The 19,963-nt window shown below is 45.0% G+C and overlaps 2 protein-coding genes and 1 long non-coding RNA gene across 9 annotated transcripts in view; 2 read left to right on the top strand and 1 right to left on the bottom strand.

Annotated features, from left to right (window-relative positions):
• The window catches only part of LOC126985420 (uncharacterized), a 112,667-nt gene that overhangs the window by 62,877 nt on the left and 29,827 nt on the right, over positions 1-19,963 (bottom strand). The gene's annotated exons all lie outside the window — the stretch shown is intronic.
• LOC126985417 (protein artichoke-like) lies at positions 1,605-19,446 on the top strand. The gene is made up of 7 exons (XM_050840259.1): positions 1,605-2,676; positions 9,991-10,116; positions 10,717-10,860; positions 11,659-11,853; positions 12,603-14,513; positions 16,963-17,168; positions 17,740-19,446. The coding sequence occupies exons 1-7, from the start codon at positions 2,203-2,205 to the stop codon at positions 17,900-17,902; spliced, it is 3,219 nt and encodes a 1,072-aa protein (XP_050696216.1). The 5' UTR covers positions 1,605-2,202; the 3' UTR covers positions 17,903-19,446.
• On the top strand, positions 4,402-7,933 carry LOC126985425 (uncharacterized). 5 transcript variants are annotated; one of them, XR_007738703.1, is made up of 4 exons: positions 4,402-4,957; positions 5,097-5,612; positions 5,753-6,186; positions 6,631-7,933. It is a non-coding gene; the product is annotated as an uncharacterized LOC126985425 (long non-coding RNA). The 5 variants fall into 5 exon arrangements; XR_007738702.1 differs by having other exon boundaries at positions 4,403-4,817; positions 5,097-6,186; positions 6,631-7,927; XR_007738700.1 differs by having other exon boundaries at positions 4,403-4,957; positions 5,097-6,186; positions 6,631-7,927.

Genomic DNA, 19,963 nt, shown 5'->3' with positions numbered 1-19,963 from the left:
GAGTTTCTTTATCTTGGTTAGATCAAACCGAAACCTCTGGTAAAATAAAACTTTCGTCAGCAAGTGTGTATATTTTATTCACCTCAGGAGTTCACGTCATTGTGGTGATCTCAATTATTAATCTCAACGGCGGCTAGATCTAAATGTGACTTCTCGTCACCATTCACGTGACAACAGACCCAGCTCCTCTGTGGAGCTTGTGCGTAGCACTGCCGGTGTGGCGATGTTTCGTTCCCCTGATTTGGTTTGTCCCATCCTGATCTGTGCATGCGCGGGCTTTGGTATTTTGTCCATTTCATTCACTTCATTGTCTTCTAATAGCTAATACACTAAGCTTGCCTTTGATCTTATTATTGTCCTTCTGTCTCACAGTTTTCTTCTGATTGATGGTCAGGTTTATGGGATACTCTCCATTCAATAGTAGCAGAGCTACGGGTTCCATAGCAGCCTTGAATTTGGGAATTTTTCATGAAAATTAGCATAAGATCAAAGGTGAATGAAATGGACAAAATAGCAAGGCCCGCGCATGCCCAGATCAGGATGGGACAAACTAAATCAGGGGGACGAGACTTGACGCCACACCGGCCACTTTGTTTACATGCACTTGGTTGCCGCATGACTACCTAATTAGGTCGGTAATTAGTTGGTTTAGAAGGGACCATCTGTTGGCCGATATTTTCTTTCTTCTTATATTCTTCGTTACTGTTTCCTGATGCGTTTCCTTTTTTTGTTTTATATATATATATATATATATATATATATATATATATATATATATATATATATATATATATATATATATATATATATATATATATATATATATATATATATATATATATATATATATATATATATATATATATATATATATATATATATATATATATATATATATATATATATATATATATAAAATCAGAGCATATTACTGTTAATCAATGCCATCCAGTCGAGAGGCAGGAAGGTGCAAAGGGAGGGAGGAAGCGGTGACAGGATGGACGGAAAGGCCCTTGCAGGGGAGTGAAGGAGGAGGGAAGGAGGGGGGGGGAGCATGTGGGCAGTTTACCTTGAATAATCCTGCTGCTTCATGCGGACCAGCCACTCCCTCCCTGTGTGTGTGTGTGTGTGTGTGTGTTGCACGGAATTACATACATGCACTGTGCCTTGGTGAAAAATAGAGGCTATGAAGCTAATACTCATGACGGCGTCTGTTCTCCATAAGGATGTGTGAATAATGATAAAGACGCTTGAAAATACACTTCCTGCACGTATACTGAACTATGTGTATACGCGATCAGCTTGTGGTGGAGAGTTAAAATCGCTCACACCATCTTGCTGGCTTCAAACTACGTGTATGCCAGTAATATTGTATTATTATTATTGTTGTTGTGACTATTATTATTATTATTATTATTATTATTATTATTATTAGTAGTAGTAGTAGTAGTAGGCCTAGTAGTAGTAGTAGTAGTAGTAGTAGTAGTAGTGGTAGTAGTAGTAGTAGTAATGACAACAACAATACAATCTATAGTTCTGCGCTAACCAGATCTACGTGTATCTTCACTTCACACACATTCATTAACCCAAAAGTCAACCAAACAGAATATGTATCCAGCTCTTGCCTTCCTTTCACTTGCATTACACACCTCAGGAATATCAAATATATGCTCATAGAGGTACACACCCAGGTAAAGGGAAAAACAACAACGACAACAACAACAGCAACAGCATCTGACATCACAACACCAGAAGTTACCAAAGAACGTAAAGGATTAACGAACGAAACGAAACTCATCAAAGAAAGCGTGAATGGCTCCTTATTTACGAAGATTTGAAGATGATACGAAATTATCTACGCAAACGAATTCTGGCGGGATTAAAATATGGTACGAGGAGTTTTGGGATGAGGATTGAGAGGAGAGGAAGGGGATTTAAAGGCGCGAACTGGCAACTCTTTCACTTTCTCCTTCTTACGGATTTCTTTCCTGCCGTTCAGTCTGAGCCACAGGTGAGGTCCCGAGGGAGTGAGATCAACGCTTACCTGAGAGAGTGACCCAAACACGCACTGAGCTCACCCTTCCTTCCCACACCCATTCCAGCGTTCAGTGGCGACGTGAGGAGTGAAATGAGGCGATAAAGACGAGAAAATGAGACTCTACGTTGATATATAGAAGCGGAAACACCAAAGGACTGAGCAATATGCCAAGGCCGAGTGGTGGTGGTGGTGGTGGTGGTGGTGTGTGTGTGACGGTGGTGGGTGTTACGGTGCTTTTGGTGGTGTGGGGGGGCTATGTGGCGGCGGAGGATGAGGCAAAATTTACCTGCCCGCCAACCAGTAAGTATTTCTTCCCCTGTAACTGCACGGGGGGCGGCGAGAAGGGTTTGTTCATCCGGTGCGAGAACACAAACTTGGCCTCTATCGCTGTGGGTCTCGCTAACATCAGGCTGCCCATTGAGGAGCTGCGTCTGTACAAGTGTAACATCAGGAGGCTGTACGGCGATGTGTTCCGCTCCGTGCTGCTCACAAACCTGGTGCTGGAGGACACGCCCGTGGAGGAGGTGGAGGAGGGGGTGTTCACGCCCGTCGCGAACACCCTCACCGTCCTCCGTATCTATAGGGCGGCGCTTAAGAGTCTCCCCACCAAGGCCTTAGAGCCCCTCAAGAACCTGAAGGTGAGTGTCCGGAGGTGTTTGGACGAGGGCGGAAAAGATTTTAAGTAAGGGATGTAAAAGGTGTTAGAAGACATAGGTGAGCAGGTGGGAAAATTGTGTAACGAAATGCTGAAAGGTTCCTATTCAGGTTAAGTTTGGTAAAGGTATGAAAATAGCTGTTAAAAAATGAGAAGTTTATTAAAAGAACGAAAAAAGAAAAAGGTTAGAAGACGAGGATTTATTTTAATGGATGAAAATAAATGGTCAAAGACGGAAAAAAGGGTAAAGAAAGTTGCTCAAGAATGAAAAGATTTATCAAAGAATGAAATATTGTTCTTAGAAGGATGAAAAATGTAACAAGACAAAGATGAGTTAAGGGGATTAAAAAAAAAATGCTACAAGGCTGATAGTTTGCTAAAAAAAATGCCGATGGAATGAAAATGTTAGTCGATGAATAAAAAAAAATGTTAAAAGGAGAGGAATTTTAGGAGTGATAAGATTTGCCAAAAAAAATAAAAAATAATAATAATAAAAAAAAAGAAAGAAAGATTTGCTAAAGGAATGAAGATATTTAGTAAAGAAAAAAAAAGTTGACAGACTAAAGGGATTTAAGTTTACCGATGAATCATTAATCTAATTACCTATTTACTTCCTCTCCATACCCCTCCCCCCCTTCCCCTTATTACCCCGCTCACCCCTCTAAAACCCCTCCATTATATCCCCTCGCTTCCCTTACTTCCCCTTCTCTTTCCTCTCACCTCTACTTACCCCCCTTTATCTTCCCCTTCCCCTCTCCCCTTTATTTATATTTTTATCATGCGTCCTGTCCCTTCAAAGGATCAAAATTTCCCTCATCTCTCCCTCGTCTTTCCATTTCCCCCTCCTCCCTTCTATGCATCAATATTTCTATCACCTCCCCCTCCTCCCCTTTTCCCTTCTTCCCTTCTTCATCTGTCATAAGAACATAAGAACATAAGAACGCAGGAGTCTGCAAGAGGCCGGTAGGCCTGTACGAGGCAGCTCCTTTGACCCTAAGCTCCCGTGTATCTAACCCCACCTAATATCGCTGTCCATGAATTTATCTAATCTATTTTTGAATGTGACAATTGTATTGGCACTCACCACATGACTGCTAAGCCTATTCCACTCATCCACCACCCTGTTAGTAAACCAATTTTTGCCTATGTCCCTGTTGAATCTGAATTTATCCAGTTTAAACCCGTTACTTCGTGTCCTACCCGGTTCTCTTACCAACAAAACCTTATGAATGTCTCCCTTATTAAAGCCCTTCATCCATTTATAAACCTCGATCATGTCTCCACGCACCCTTCGCCTTTCTAGAGAATGCAAGTTTAACTGTTTGAGTCTTTCCTCGTATGGCAAGTTTCTCAACCCCTGAATCATCTTAGTCATCCTCCTCTGCACCGATTCTAACATTTTGATATCCATTCTATAGTAGGGTGACCAGAACTGAACCGCATAGTCAAGATGAGGTCTAACTAATGCTAAATATAGTTTGAGGAAGACTTCGGGGCTTCTGTTGCTTACGCTCCTTGAAATAAATCCCAGTACCCTATTAGCTCGATTTCTAGCTTGAATGCATTGTGCCCTTGGACGGAGATCAGAGCTCATTAAGACCCCTAAATCCCTCTCGCACCCAGACCTACTTATGAGAGTATCCAGTACCGCATAACGCCCTCAAACCTTCCTTTAAAAAATACCTGCAGGTCAAATTACTGATACATGAAACGGTTTTAAGTAATGTAAGAAATGTAAGAAATGCAATCCCAGACGCCATACTGTTGCTTCTAATCCTCCCTCACCAGCCCCTTCAGCCAGGGCCTTGGGCTGGGTAATCACCCGCTGGCCTGGTGAAGGAGTGGCAGATGGAAGTGGTCTTTGTCTGTGGTCTGTGGTCGTCTGTACGAGGAGTCTGTAGTCAGCGGTGTTTGTGTGTGCGTTAATGAGTAACCGACTTCGAGTATCACAAACACCGCTACTGTTCAGAAGAGCGACTCCGAAGTGATCCCAGTGTACTGGGCATGGTTGAGAAATTCCCTCTGTACTAGGAGTCTGTAGTCAGGGGTGTTTGTGTGTGCGTTAATGAGTAACCGACTTCGAGTATCACAAACACCGCTACTGTTCAGAAGAGCGACTCCGAAGTGATCCCAGTGTACTGGGCATGGTTGAGAAATTCCATCTGTGCTAGGAGTCTGTAGTCAGGGGTGTTTGTGTGTGCGTTAATGAGTAACCGACTTCGAGTATCACAAACACCGCTACTGTTCAGAAGAGCGACTCCGAAGTGATCCCAGTGTACTGGGCATGGTTGAGAAATTCTGTCTGTACGAGGAGTCTGTAGTCAGGGTGTTTGTGTGTGCGTTAATGAGTAACCGACTTCGAGTATCACAAACACCGCTACTGTTCAGAAGAGCAACTCCGAGGTGATCCCAGTGTACTGGGCATGGTTGAGAAGTATCGTTAAACTGGTGCTTTTCTGTGGTCGTCTGTACCAGGAGTCTGTAGTCAGGGGTGTTTGTGTGTGCGTTAATGAGTAACCGACTTCGAGAAACACAAACCCCGCTACTGTTCAGAAGAGCGACTCCGAAGTGATCCCAGTGTACTGGGCATGGTTGAGAAATTCTGTCTGTACCAGGAGTCTGTAGTCAGGGTGTTTGTGTGTGCGTTAATGAGTAACCGACTTCGAGTAACACAAACACCGCTACTGTTCAGAAGAGCGACTCCGAAGTGATCCCAGTGTACTGGGCATGGTTGAGAAATTCCGTTAAAGTGGGCCTTGTCTATGGTCGTCTGTACCAGGAGTCTGTAGTCAGGGGTGTTTGTGTGTGCGTTAATGAGTAACCGACTTCGAGTATCACAAACACCGCTACTGTTCAGAAGAGCGACTCCGAAGTGATCCCAGTGTACTGGGCATGGTTGAGAAATTCCCTCTGTACGAGGTGTCTGTAGTCAGGGGTGTTTGTGTGTGCGTTAATGAGTAACCGACTTCGAGTATCACAAACACCGCTACGGTTCAGAAGAGCGACTCCGAAGTGATCCCAGTGTACTGGGCATGGTTGAGAAATTCCCTCTGTGCTAGGAGTCTGTAGTCAGGGGTGTTTGTGTGTGCGTTAATGAGTAACCGACTTCGAGTATCACAAACACCGCTACTGTTCAGAAGAGCGACTCCGAAGTGATCCCAGTGTACTGGGCATGGTTGAGAAATTCCGTCTGTACTAGGAGTCTGTAGTCAGGTGTGTTTGTGTGTGCGTTAATGAGTAACCGACTTCGAGTATCACAAACACCGCTACTGTTCAGAAGAGCGACTCCGAAGTGATCCCAGTGTACTGGGCATGGTTGAGAAATTCCCTCTGTGCTAGGAGTCTGTAGTCAGGGGTGTTTGTGTGTGCGTTAATGAGTAACCGACTTCGAGTATCACAAACACCGCTACTGTTCAGAAGAGCGACTCCGAAGTGATCCCAGTGTACTGGGCATGGTTGAGAAATTCCCTCTGTACGAGGAGTCTGTAGTCAGGTGTGTTTGTGTGTGCGTTAATGAGTAACCGACTTCGAGTATCACAAACACCGCTACTGTTCAGAAGAGCGACTCCGAGGTGATCCCAGTGTACTGGGCATGGTTGAGAAGTATCGTTAAATTGGTGCTTTTCTGTGGTCGTCTGTACCAGGAGTCTGTAGTCAGGGGTGTTTGTGTGTGCGTTAATGAGTAACCGACTTCGAGAAACACAAACCCCGCTACGGTTCGGAAGAGCGACTCCGAAGTGATCCCAGTGTACTGGGCATGGTTGAGAAATTCTGTCTGTACCAGGAGTCTGTAGTCAGGGTGTTTGTGTGTGCGTTAATGAGTAACCGACTTCGAGTATCACAAACACCGCTACTGTTCAGAAGAGCGACTCCGAAGTAATCCCAGTGTACTGGGCATGGTTGAGAAATTACCTCTGTAAGAGGAGTCTGTAGTCAGGGGTGTTTGTGTGTGCGTTAATGAGTAACCGACTTCGAGTATCACAAACACCGCTACTGTTCAGAAGAGCGACTCCGAAGTGATCCCAGTGTACTGGGCATGGTTGAGAAATTCCCTCTGTACGAGGAGTCTGTAGTCAGGGGTGTTTGTGTGTGCGTTAATGAGTAACCGACTTCGAGTATCACAAACACCGCTACTGTTCAAAAGAGCGACTCCGAAGTGATCCCAGTGTACTGGGCATGGTTGAGAAATATCGTTAAGGTGTCAAGTTTGGTGAACCGGCGATATTGGAACTACGCCGTTGATGTCACAGTCGGTGAGCCAGCGATGTGAAGCAACGCTGACGATGTCATAGTCCGTGAGCCAGCGATGTGAAGCAACGCTGACGATGTCATCGTCGGTGAGCCAGCGATGTGGGAGCAACGCTGACGATGTCATAGTCGGTGAGCCAGCGATGTGGGGGCAACGCTGACGATGTCATAGTCGGTGAGCCAGCGATGTGGGGGCAACGCTGACGATGTCATAGTCGGTGAGCCAGCGATGTGGGGGCAACGCTGACGATGTCATAGTCGGTGAGCCAGCGATGTGGGGGCAACGCTGACGATGTCATAGTCGGTGAGCCAGCGATGGGGAGTAACGCTGGTGGTGTCATAATCGGTGTGCCAGCGATGGGGAGTAACGCTGGTGGTGTCATAATCGGTGTGCCAGCGATGGGGAGTAACGCTGGTGGTGTCATAATCGGTGTGCCAGCGATGGGGAGTAACGCTGGTGGTGTCATAATCGGTGTGCCAGCGATGGGGAGTAACGCTGGTGGTGTCATAATCGGTGTGCCAGCGATGGGGAGTAACGCTGGTGGTGTCATAATCGGTGTGCCAGCGATGGGGGAATAACGCTGGTGGTGTCATAATCGGTGTGCCAGCGATGGGGAGTAACGCTGGTGGTGTCGAAACCATCAGGGAGTCTTGCAGAGGGCTTAGACAGCGCAATATCGGAGTGCCCCGTGAGCTTCAAGTATCTACGCGTAGTCAAAATGCCGCAGAAAGCACACGGGAGTCACTGGGACCACGCCTTACAAGACCCTTCATCGTGCGTGTGTCTCAGCTGCGGGACGGACGGGAAGCAGACGCGACGCCTCCACCTCAGGCTGGATCTGCTCGTGGGGAGAACTGGAGGTCTCGGCGAGGCGGTCGGCCGTGGGACTAGCGCTCACCCTCGAGACGCAGGTGGCGATACTGAAAAGATAAGCAGCTGAAGACACAGATGAATTATAAATTGTAGGAAAACCTTTGATCAGAAGGTTGTGTGAAGTAGGATGGTAATGTTTATTTGAAGGTGAGGTGGAGTGAAGGCGGCGGTGGTGGTGGTGGTGGTGGTTGTGTGGGGACGGTGGATGCTGGTGGAGAAGAGATGAGAGAGAGAGAGAGAGAGAGAGAGAGAGAGAGAGAGAGAGAGAGAGAGAGAGAGAGAGAGAGAGAGAGAGAGAGAGAGAGAGAGAGAGAGAGAGAGAGAGAGAGAGAGAGAGAGAGAGAGAGAGAGAGAGAGAGAGAGAGAGAGAGAGAGAGAGAGAGAGAGAGAGAGAGAGAGAGAGAGAGAGAGAGAGAGAGAGAGAGAGAGAGAGAGAGAGAGAGAGAGAGAGAGAGAGAGAGAGAGAGAGAGAGAGAGAGAGAGAGAGAGAGAGAGAGAGAGAGAGAGAGAGAGAGAGAGAGAGAGAGAGAGAGAGAGAGAGAGAGAGAGAGAGAGAGAGAGAGAGAGAGAGACGGAAACACTCATACAAACTACAAAAGAAGAGCGAAAGAAGAAGAAAAAATAATAACAAACTTCCTCGTTTTGGCGACGTTAACTTATGGCATCTTAAGTTTCAAAGCAGCAACCAGCCAGGTAGCAAAGAGGTAACTAACTAACCAGGACAGGTGTGTGAGGAGCAGGTGTGTGAGGGAACCGTAGGGAGGGACGTCAGGGAGGAAGGAAGGAAGAAAGCAATGAGAGTGAGAGGAGGATGAGGAAAAACCACTGGGAAATGAGAGATGGGAGGGAGAGAAGGAGGAAAGGAGGGAGATTGAGAGGAAGGGAGAAAGGATTTAGAGTGAAAGAAGAGGCGAGGACGAAGAATCACTGCTAAAGGAGAGGAGGGAGGGAGGGAGGGAGAAAGAAAAGACTAAAGAACTGGCAGATGAGAAGAGGAGAGGTGTAGGAGGGAGAGAAGAAGTCTAAGCGAGTGTAACATTGTTTTGTCCCCGGCGTATGTACGGAGGAGGAGGAGGTGGAGGTGGAGGAGGAGGAGGAGGGGAAGGAGGAGGAGGAGGAGGTGGAGGAGGAGGAGGAGGGGAAGGAGGAGGAGGAGGAGGATCAGGACGAGGAGGTTGCAGCCGCGTAAACTGCGGTGTTGCAGGTAATTGGCGAGGGTAGTGTGTGTTTGTGTGTGTGTGTGTGTGTGTAGCAGGAAATGCAAATCAGACCAGAATCAGCAAAAAAGAAAAAAAAAAAGAATGCAAAACGAATAAGAAAGAAACGAAACGAAAAGCAGAAACAGAGAAAATAAAAGAAAAAAAAGTTGAAAACCAAACAAAGTATACCGAGAAAAATAGAAGAAAAGAAAAATTTAAAACAGACAAAAAAAAATCAGAAGAGACGATGAAGGGAAAACCTTACCTCTCCCTGCTTGTCCTTTGTTATCATCTGTTTTCCTTTCTATTAGTGCGTATTTCCTCACTTCTTATTTCTCGTCCTCTTCCCTTCCCCTCCCTTTACTTCCCTTATTTCCTCCCTTTGTCCTCCATCATCACCTCCATCCACTTCCTTCTGCTAATACATCCTTGTTTCTCTATTAGCTTATTCCTCTTTTATTCCCTTTACTTATTTACTTTATCCCTTATTTCCTGTCTTTTTATTGTTCCCCTTATTTTTTCCCTGTTTCTCGTACCCCTCCTTCCCTCAATTATAACACATCCTTATTTATCTATTACATCATCCTTTCTTTATTCCCCTTGTCCCTTCCCCTATTCCTTTTCATCTCTTCTTATAATCTCCGTCCCTTTCCTTCAAACATATCTTCACTTTTCTATATTCTCTTCTCTCTTCTCATCCACCTTTATTTCTCTTCCTTTTATCACTTCTCATCTTTCTTTAATAACATCATTACTTCTTTATTTTATCCTCCCTCCCCCTATTCTCTCTTTCTTCTTATTATAATGTTCGTCTCCCTTCCTTACTTTTCTCTTCTACATTCTCATCCACCCTTTATTCCTCTCCCTTTTGTCCCTACCCATCATCTCCCTTCTTCTAATAACATTCTTACTTTTTTATTTTTTTCCTCAGTCTCCCCCTTCTCCCCTTAAGCTGACCTTGACCTTTTCCCCTCAGCTCCTGGACGTGAAGGATGCAAACCTGACCACCTTGCACTCCGCCGCCCTCGAAGGACTCAACGGGCTGGTCATCCTGCACCTCACTAACTGTAGTCTCAAGAACATCCACGGGGGGTCCTTCCAGGTGGGTATGTGGGGGGAAGTGGGGGGGGGGGGGTGTAGGGGGAGGGGAGTGTGTGTGTGTGTGTGTGTGTAACTGTACAATCCTCTAATCTTAATGTAACACCGTCCTTACCTGAACCCCCTCCATACTACCTCTCAATATCTCACCTTTCTACCTTGCAATGAACATCTTTTCCCCTCTGACCACATATACGCCCAATCCATGACAAACAAACACACAGTCCTTTCCAAAACACACCTTAACAACCCTTTCAAATCATCAGTTCATTTTGTTTCTATTTATTCCCTTGAGCTCCTTCCTCTACTACACAATAAATAAATAAATGAATAGTATCAGGACACCTCTTCTCACGTAACTGACTGCTCTTTCGGCCACCTCTTCGGATTATTTACAAGAGCAGCGAGTAGCGGGTTTTTTTTTTCTTATTGTTGTTTCCTTTTTTGTGTGTGCCCTTGTGTTGTCTCCTTTGCCGTAAAAAAATAATCATAATAATCGCCTCCCACTATCTTTCTCAACGCCATATGATCACTGTTGCTGTGGCGGCAAGACTGCATATCCAATAAATCAATGCCTCCCCTCACCCATGCCTCTTCTCAACAGGGGATGCCCAACCTGAAGAAGATCGACCTGAGCTTCAACCAACTCAAGCAGATCCCCAACGGAGTGTTCAAAGGGAAGAGGAACGTGAAGGTGCTCGATCTCTCCCACAACAGCTTCAACAAACTCGACCCCAAGTACTTTCAGGTGAGGTGAAGACAGGTGTGTGTGTGTGTGTGTGTGTGTTGGGTAAGTCATGTGTTCCAGTGGTAATGAAAGTGGTAGTAGTAGTAGTAGTAGTAGTAGTAGTAGTAGTAGTAGTAGTAGTAGTAGTAGTAGTAGTAGTAGCACCAGGCTTCTACTTCTACTATCAACATAACTATCTACTCTCTCTCAATCTACTCTGCTTTCTCCTTTATTTTTCCTCCTTAACCACCACTACAATCACCACTACCACCACCTCCTTCTCCGCCTAGTCTTCTCTCACTTCTCCAACACCACTGCAATTATTATTCAACCCGAAACGTTAACTCTCTTCTACACACACTTGTTAGAATTCAAACACGTGCCCTTTCCACATTTGTTCCCTTTCACATGCAACCTCCTCCTCTCCTCCTCCCTTCTACGCACGCCCTTTTCTTCATCCCTTCCACTCATCTATCCTTGCACACAACCACCTCTCTTGCCCTTCTATTATCTATTTCTTTCATTCTCTTCCCTTCTTCACAACCATCATCACTAACCCATATCATAGCTTCTAACATTCTTCCATTCTCTTACTCTCCTCTCCCTCTCTTCCTCCACCACCACTCTCCCATACCACAGCTACCATTCTTCCATACTCTACCACAACCACTACCACTAACCCATACAACACCTATCATTCTTCATTCATGCCACCACCACTAACCCATACCACACCTAACACCTAACTTCCCTTCCCTTCTTCTCTCTCTTCTTCCACAACAACAACGGCACTTCAACCCTTTACCCCATCACCTGCAGGACCTCAATCAGCTCACCTGGTGCAACATGTCCCACAACGCTATTAACAACTTCGGCCGGAACCCCTTCGCCCGCAACCAGGTGCTCGGCTGGCTGAGTCTCTCCCACAACCAACTCACCAAGATCGACTCCCGCACCTTCAGATCCATGCGCTTTATGCGACGGCTGTACCTGAGTGACAACCAGATTACGACGGTGAGTTTTGGGGAGGGTGAAGGGGGTGGGATGGGATGTGGGTGGAGGGGAATGTAAGGGGTGAGGGTAAAGGGGGAAGGGTGAAGGAATGGTGGAAGGGGGTATTGGGTTGTGTGTGGAAGGGTTGTGTGCGTGTGAAAGGGTGATGGTTTGTATGTGGGAGGGGGAATGGAAACGAGTGGAAGGGTGGATGGGAAGGGATGAGATGAGTTTGGATGTGAGGGTTGAGGCGAAAAGAGGTGGTGGGTGGGTGTGGAAGGGAGGGATAAGGGATGAGTGGCAGGATGGAGGGAATGAAAGGGTTGTGTGCGTGGGTGGAGCGATGGTGGAAGGGGTGACGGGTTCTATGTGGAAGGGAGAACAAGAGGTTATGTGTGAAAGGGAGCAAATGTGGGAAGGAAAGAGCATCGGTCCATATTCTTAATTGGATCGGATTCCCTTACAACTATTATGTTTATGTCCACAGGGTTTTCATTGGTGACTTTTTAATTCAAGGTGAAGAGGTCGTGTAAAACAATCACTAACATTACGAAACAGTCCATAAAAAGCCCAGCAACTTCTACGGGAGGCTATTCTAACATGTGAACTGAGGTGCCAATACACTCAGGAATATGCACTATAACTTTGTGTATGACAGGCGATGGTCACTCACTAACTCCTTACCTCTCTCCCTCCCTCTCCCTTACTCCCCTTTAGATGGCTTGAGGCGATGGTTACTCACTCACTCACTCTACCTCTCCCTCCCTCAGGTGGGTCGAGGAGCATTCGGCAACATACGGCGGATCGGAACCATCGACTTGGCGCGGAACAAGCTCAAGATCGTGGATGGGCGGGTCTTCGTGAACTTCGAGTACTGCGAGGAGATTAACTTGGCCGAGAACCAGATCCACACCATCAAGAGTAACGCCTTCGTGGACCTGTTCCTCGTGGCCATCAACATCAGCCACAACCAGATCAGTACCTTCGAGGAGGACGCCTTTGTCAACACGCGGAACATCACCATCCTGGACCTCTCTCATAACAACATCAGCAAGATCCCCAAAGAGGCCTTCCCCGGGACCCACAGTTACATGACCGACCTTCGTTTGCAGTTCAATAATATTTCCACGCTAGCCGATATTCCCTTCCAGTTCTCGGGGGTGAAAATCGCCAATTTCACGTACAACCGACTGGAGCATATCCCGAGAAAGACGTTCCCGAAACTTTACGAACTTCACACGCTCGACTTCAGCCACAACCGACTCAACAAGATTGACCGGAGTGTGTTCGCCAACCTCTTCTCTATCCGGAACATGGACTTCAGCTACAACAACATGACCGAACTCTCTGGCAGCATCTTTGGCACCCTTCCGACGCTCCTTTGGCTGGACATGTCGCACAATAACATCAACAAGATCGCCCGTGCCATGTTCGCCAACCTGGTGTCGCTGCGAGAGCTCTTCCTCAGTAACAACAATATCGACACCATCCCTCTCATCCCACAGTCCCTAAACTATCTTCACCTGCAACACAACAACATCTCCGAGATCAAGTCGGGGCTCACCTGGCCACAGATGAACGCCCTTCTCTACCTGGATCTAGACAGCAACCACCTCGGAGACTCCCTCGAAGGCGGGTCGTTCCGTCACCTCAACTCGCTGCGTATTTTGAAGCTCCGGAACAACTCCATCACGGTCCCCCCCTGGCAGGCCTTCGCGGAGATGCAGACCATCCAGTACATTTACCTCGACCATAACAAGATCATGAACCTGACCCGCGGCGCCTTCGGTCGGCTCCCGGTGGTGTTCGAGCTGTCTCTCTCCCACAACGGCATGACCAACATCAGCAAGCAGTCGTTCGAGGGTCTCCTGCAGCTGCTGACGCTCAACCTCTCTCATAATGCCCTGAACCACATCCCCAACGAGGCGTTCCGCGGGTGTGTGTCCATGCAGAGTATTGACCTCTCGCACAACTTCCTCAAAAAGATCGACAACGACACGAATGGCCTCCTCGACGACCTGCTGTCCATCCGCCACATCAACGTGTCCCACAACCAGTTCGGCACTGTGTCTAAGAAGATGTTCCCGTACCACAAGTGGATTCCTTACAACGTGCAGACGGTGGACATGAGCTACAACACGATGCCAGTCCTGCACAAGAACCTCCTCATCGGCCTGCAGAAGGTGAGGAAGCTCAACATCTCGCACAATATCGTTAACACCATCAGGCCGAGCGTCATAGGCAACCTCACGCAGCTGGAGGTGCTCGATCTCTCCTACAACGACCTTGAGGCCTTGGGGAACAGCGTCTTCGGGAGAGGGAAAGCCCTGCGTGAGGTCTACCTTCAGAACAACCACCTCATATCTGTCCCGGCGCCTGTCCTCATGTCAAACGAAAATCTCACCTACTTGGACCTTCGAAACAACAACCTCCACGTGTACTATGAGGTGTTTGTGCCGCGGGTGACCAACGGGACGGTCGTCAAGTACTCAAACAATCCCGTCGAGTGTGACTGCAGCCTCAGGAGGATCCGGGCGTGGCTGGACACCTGGCTGGGGTCTGAGGAGTGGCAGGATATAGTGTGCGCCCAGCCCCTGCACCTCGCCGGCCGCGCCCTGCCCTTCATATCCGAGGAGGAGCTGCGGTGTAGTGATGAGCGACGGGCTGACGATCTATACCAGGTGGGGAAATTCAATGTGCTTTCTTGCTCTCTGGTCTTCTATTCCCTCACACTCTTTCAACACTCTCCAATCCAACACAAACAAACACACATTTAAAGCTGCAATATCACTTCCAATCACACAAACGATTTAACACTTTCCAAAAACAGACAAACACACATTCATGACACACTAAAGACTTTTATACCTTCTTACATGATCCAACACCTTTCTAAACAGACAAACCCACATTCCAAGCCTTAACAACCCTTCCAAACACACTAAACAACCCTCTTATATATGGTCCAACTTCTTCCAAAAACACACAAACACACATTTATGACACACTAAAGACTTTTATACCTTCTTAAATGATCCAACACCACTTTCAACAGACAAACACATATTCCAAGCCTCAACATCCCTTTCAGGCACACTAACAAAGCCTATTATACCTCTTACATGATCCAACGCCTTCCAAAAACAGACAAACACACACCACAGACACAGTAACAAACGCTCTTATACCTTCTTATATGATCCAGCACCTTCCAACACAGACGCAAAACAAATTCCAAGCCTCAATATTCCTTCCTGGCTCATTAACGAACCCTCTTTTATTTTCTTACATGATCCAACGCCTTCCAAAAACAGACAAACACACATCACAGACATAGTAACAAACGCTCTTATACCCTTTTATATGATCCAGCACCTTCCAACACAGACGCAAAACAAATTCCAAGCCTCAATATTCCTTCCAGGCTCATTAACGAAACCTCTTATGACCTCTTACATGATCCAACGCCTTCCAAAAACAAACAAACACACATCACAGACACACTAACAAACACTCTTAGGGTCGTATTACAAGACAAATCGCCGCCTAAGAACACATATTTGACAAGGCTTTCGTAGGAGTGGCGGGCATTTCCAGGGGTAGTTTTATGACCCTGGTGGTAGTGTGAGTCTTCTTCTGTACCATAAATCTGAAGAAACACTCATTGGAGCCCGACTGACTCCCTTTTTGACCTTTAGAAATGGCTGATGTTTTATAATACCAACCTTATACTTTCTTACATGATCCAACACAGACAAACACAGATTCTAAGGCTCAAAACCCCTTCTAGACATCCTAACAAGCTCTCTTATAACCTCTTACATGATTCGACACCTTGCAACACAATCCAATTCCCTTTTCACACTATTCAAGTTTTCCCTCAGTTGTCACGGATCTAAACCCTCTTCTATGGACTACACTAATCCACAGGAACCCGGATATGCAGATAAAGAGGAAGCCATATGCATATCTCTTATGTTTATGGCGTAGAGATAACACAGCTTCTAACAGAGGGGCTAAATCTATCCAATACAATCCTAAACAGATGACTCAACACATGGCAACACCTACACACCTGACTCATCATAAACACCTTCCCATGTCTCCTCTTTATGGGGTAGAGATAATACAGCTTATAACAGTGGAGCTAAACATACATAAAGCAATTCAAAACAAATGACTCAACACATGTCAACACCGACACACCTGACTCATCGTAAACACCTTCCCATATCTCCTCTTTATGGAGTAGAGATAACACACGAAGCGAAGAGGAAACGGAAGAGAAGGGGAAGGGAAAGTGATAATGAAGGGAAGAGAAGGGAAAGGGAAACAGAAAGAACGAAAAGGAAGAGAAACGGCAAGGGAAGGGAAAGGGGAATAACAAGAAAACGGGAAGAGAAAGGGAAATTGCAGGGGAGATAAAGGGAAAAGAAACGGAAAGGAACAGAGGGGCTAAACAAAAATAACGCAATCCAAAACAAATGACTCAACACATGTCAACACCTATATACAACTGACTCATCACAAACACCTTTCCAGTGCTATCACAAGGCAATCTGGATGTTCTATTTTACCTGCTCTGAAACAAATGACTCAACACCTGACAAGACCTATATACAACTGACATCATAAACACCTTTCCATATCTCCTCTCTATGGGGTAGAGAATAGAGATAACACAACATCTAACAGTGGAGCTAAACATACATAACGCAATCCAAAACAAATGACTTAACACCTGACAACACCTACACACCTGGCTCATCACAAACACCTCCCCAGTGCTATCACAAGGCAATCTGGATGTTCTAATTTACCTGCTCTGAAACAAATGACTCAAGACCTGACAACACCTGTATACGCCTGACTCATCACAAACAATTCCCCAGTACTGTCAGAAAGGAATCTTGATGGTCTATTTTACCTTCTCTGAAACAAATGACTCAATGCCTGACAACACCTCCACACATGATTCATTATAAACACCTTTCCAATGCTATGTGTATATTCAGGTGTAGGAATTTAAATGGGACCGGAACAATGAAACTAAACATGAGAAGAAAAAAAATCACCCACTACGGCAACACCTCAATAACTTATCCCTTAAACACCTTTCCATTTGCACAGGTGAATCCGGATCTACGTTTCCGGCTCATTGGGGACCGCCCGGACAGCCTCGAGAAGTTGGACGTGTCTTGGTATGTCACAACACGGGAGGACATCGGTGGGTTCAACGTGACAGTGTACAACATGACCTCCGGGAAACAGGTCGCCTCCAGCCCCCTCTCCTACAGCAGCAGACGAGAGAAGTTCCCCGATGTACCCCGAGGAAGGTGAGTGTGTGGTATATTATTTTTTCGTTTTCTTCAGGTGTCACGTTACATTGGCAAGACTGCAATGCGTGGGTTGAAGTCTTTTTGTTTATATTACAGAATAATTGGCAAACACCTTTCAATACAATCCTACGGAATAAGTAAATGAACTCTTTCTTTCCCTCCCACCTCAGCACAAGCTCTTTCAGTTCAATCATATCAAGTGTAGTCCTGTTAACAATAATTTCCTTTTAGTTTTGTTTTTTGTTTTATTTTTTGTCTTCATATCTTCATGTTCCATTCTCTTCACATCAGAAGTCATAATAACTTCACTTTTTCACGTGTAATTTTCTTTATTAACAATGATTAGAATTGAGTTCCACCTATAGGGAATAGAACCCTTCCTCTAAATATTAAGAGAAAAATACCTCTAATAATAATCACTCAACCTATTTTTAACGTATTAAAAACTCCACTATAGAGAATTGAACCCTTCAGTCCTCTTCCAATTCCTATGTATAGATAATTGAACCCTTTCCGCTCTCTTCCTATTCTAATGTATAGAGGATTGAACTCTCCACTCTTCCTTCAGGTACCGCGTCTGCATCGGCACCAGCGACTCCCTGCAGGCGAGGCGAGCCCTCCAGCCCGCCCAGTGCCACGGCTTCTACGTCAGCCACGCCCGCCTGCCCCTCGCCCCCACACACGCCCTCCTCTTCCTCATAACACTTGTAGTACTCCTAATACTTAAGTGATGACAGTCTTTTTTTATTATTGCATTATTAATATACATCTTTTCTGCTACTTACTACATGTTTTCCTCTACCTCTCAACTCTTAGGTGGTAATACTGACGACATTATTTTTGTTTCTACGCATGTATTTCTTTTACCGTTACTTGCCACATGCTCTCCTTCTATTCCTCACCCTTGTCATTCTAAAACTACTTACATGATGATTCTTATGATGATTTTGACTTTTTCTGTGATAGTCCAGTTTTTATGTTAATTTAAGTGTGAATATAACTTTTTTATATACATATTTTGCGGTCTTTACCTCTCTTGACCTGTTCATTAATGCTGCTTCTGTAACTGTGTCAAATCTTATGCTCTCGTGTTGTTTTCGTTTGACTACAGATCTCATTTTCCTCGGCCTCCTCCTTCTCATGCTCAAAGTATTGACATGTTTTATTTTATCTTACTTTTGTTAATGTTTCTCTAGTTCCTAGCAGCTCCAGCATCCATTGAAATTGCTCTTGGTCTTTCTTAACCCTGGAATGCGAACACTGGATGAAATTCACCGCAGGTGTTTGTCTCCCTTCTGTTTACAAGTGATAAGGAAGGCTACGCAGCTGCCCTTCACGCATTTTCAGTTCCCCGTAGCCTCTTGCCGTGAGAGGTAGTGGGCATTTTCTTTCTCCCATATTTTGAGTGTTATTCATGATTGCGGTCAATTTCACCCAATGTTTGCACTCAATCGAGGGGAAGTGACAATTGCAAATATTACGTGAAATTCACCGTAAGGGTTGTGAGGCAGCCAGCGTGTCTCCAAGGACCAACAACAATCGCTGTCGTAGCTGTTGTCCTTGGAGCCAATATTTACTGTGTTAGGGAAGTTAAGGTTCAATCATTGCCGAATAATGTTATTTTTTGTTCTTACTTTCAAAACAAAATAATAATAACTTTTTTTTTTTGTACGGTGTTTATATTTTGCTTGTAAATGAAGTGAAAGTTGTATTTTCATACTTTGGTTTTGGATTTGATAAATAGTAAGAGTAACTATTTTTTTTTCATTTTCTTAATATTGGGTTAAATTCACCCATTGTTTGCAGACGCGTCACAAAAAAATATTGTTTGCATTTAAGGATTAAATGTGACAATTTTTTGGCCTCCTCCTCATGCTCAAAGTACCGACATGTTTTACTTTGCCTCAGTTTTGTCAATGTTTCTCTTATTGCTAGCCGCTCCAGAATCCACTGAAATTGAAAATGTGACAAATTATCTTATTCGTAACAAGAAATTTAGTCGACACTGCTTTCATTCTTACTGAACTGTGATACAAAATCGACTCCACTCCTTTCACTGTGCAGTGTGAGTGGCTGAATGTTCTCTCTTTTAGACAAACTATTTTTCTCTTAAAACTGTATGTGATTATTTTCTTACCCACTCATGACAAACATGTACATACCATACACACTTTATATATACATAGCCAGATATTTTTGTACACTTGTATATTATTCCTGTGTATACTAATGCCTTGTCTATTTGTACATAAAATAAAGTTGATATTACAATGTTCATACAGACTTTAAATGAAGCAGCTGTTGAAGGGGAGGGGGGGGGGGGAGACTGAGTACTGTGTTATCCTCCTCCTCCTCCTCCTCCTCTTTTTCTTCTTGCAACTTTTCCTCCGCCTCTTTTTTTTTTGTTGACTCACAGGTTTTCTACATTACAAGTTTTATTTCGAATTTAAACGTAAGACCAACAAAAAGTGAAGCAGTTTATCAATACTAATACTAATAATAAGATGAAGAAAACAACAACAACAACAGAAATAATAATGGCAATAACAATGAAAATAACATCAACTAAAAAAAAAATGTAGATAGCAACAAAGTCTTACGAATCGAAAAAACAAAACACCAGGATATTTTCACCGAGCAAACCAAAGCAAAACAAAACAAATAATAAAACATCCGACAGAAACAAGAACGAAGACAAGGTTGGAGGGGAAAAGAAGAAGAGAAAAAATAATAACAGGTGGCGGTGGTATTTTTTTTCCGAGGGTGTCACGCTACATTGGCAAGACTGGGAG

The sequence above is a fragment of the Eriocheir sinensis genome, chromosome 59 (assembly GCF_024679095.1).
Source record: "Eriocheir sinensis breed Jianghai 21 chromosome 59, ASM2467909v1, whole genome shotgun sequence".
NCBI lineage: Eukaryota > Metazoa > Arthropoda > Malacostraca > Decapoda > Varunidae > Eriocheir > Eriocheir sinensis.
The sequence above is the reverse complement of the archived record's forward strand: the minus strand, read 5'-3'. Positions and strand labels throughout refer to the sequence as shown.

Bases quoted from the DNA above. Each gene is read 5' to 3' on its own strand.
- LOC126985417 (XM_050840259.1), top strand. From the start codon at position 2,203: ATGCCAAGGCCGAGTGGTGGTGGTGGTGGTGGTGGTGGTGTGTGTGTG. The intron at 10,861-11,658 runs GTGAGGTGAAGA...CATCACCTGCAG, and splicing joins TCGACCCCAAGTACTTTCAG to GACCTCAATCAGCTCACCTG. The intron at 17,169-17,739 runs GTGAGTGTGTGG...CTCTTCCTTCAG, and splicing joins CCCGATGTACCCCGAGGAAG to GTACCGCGTCTGCATCGGCA.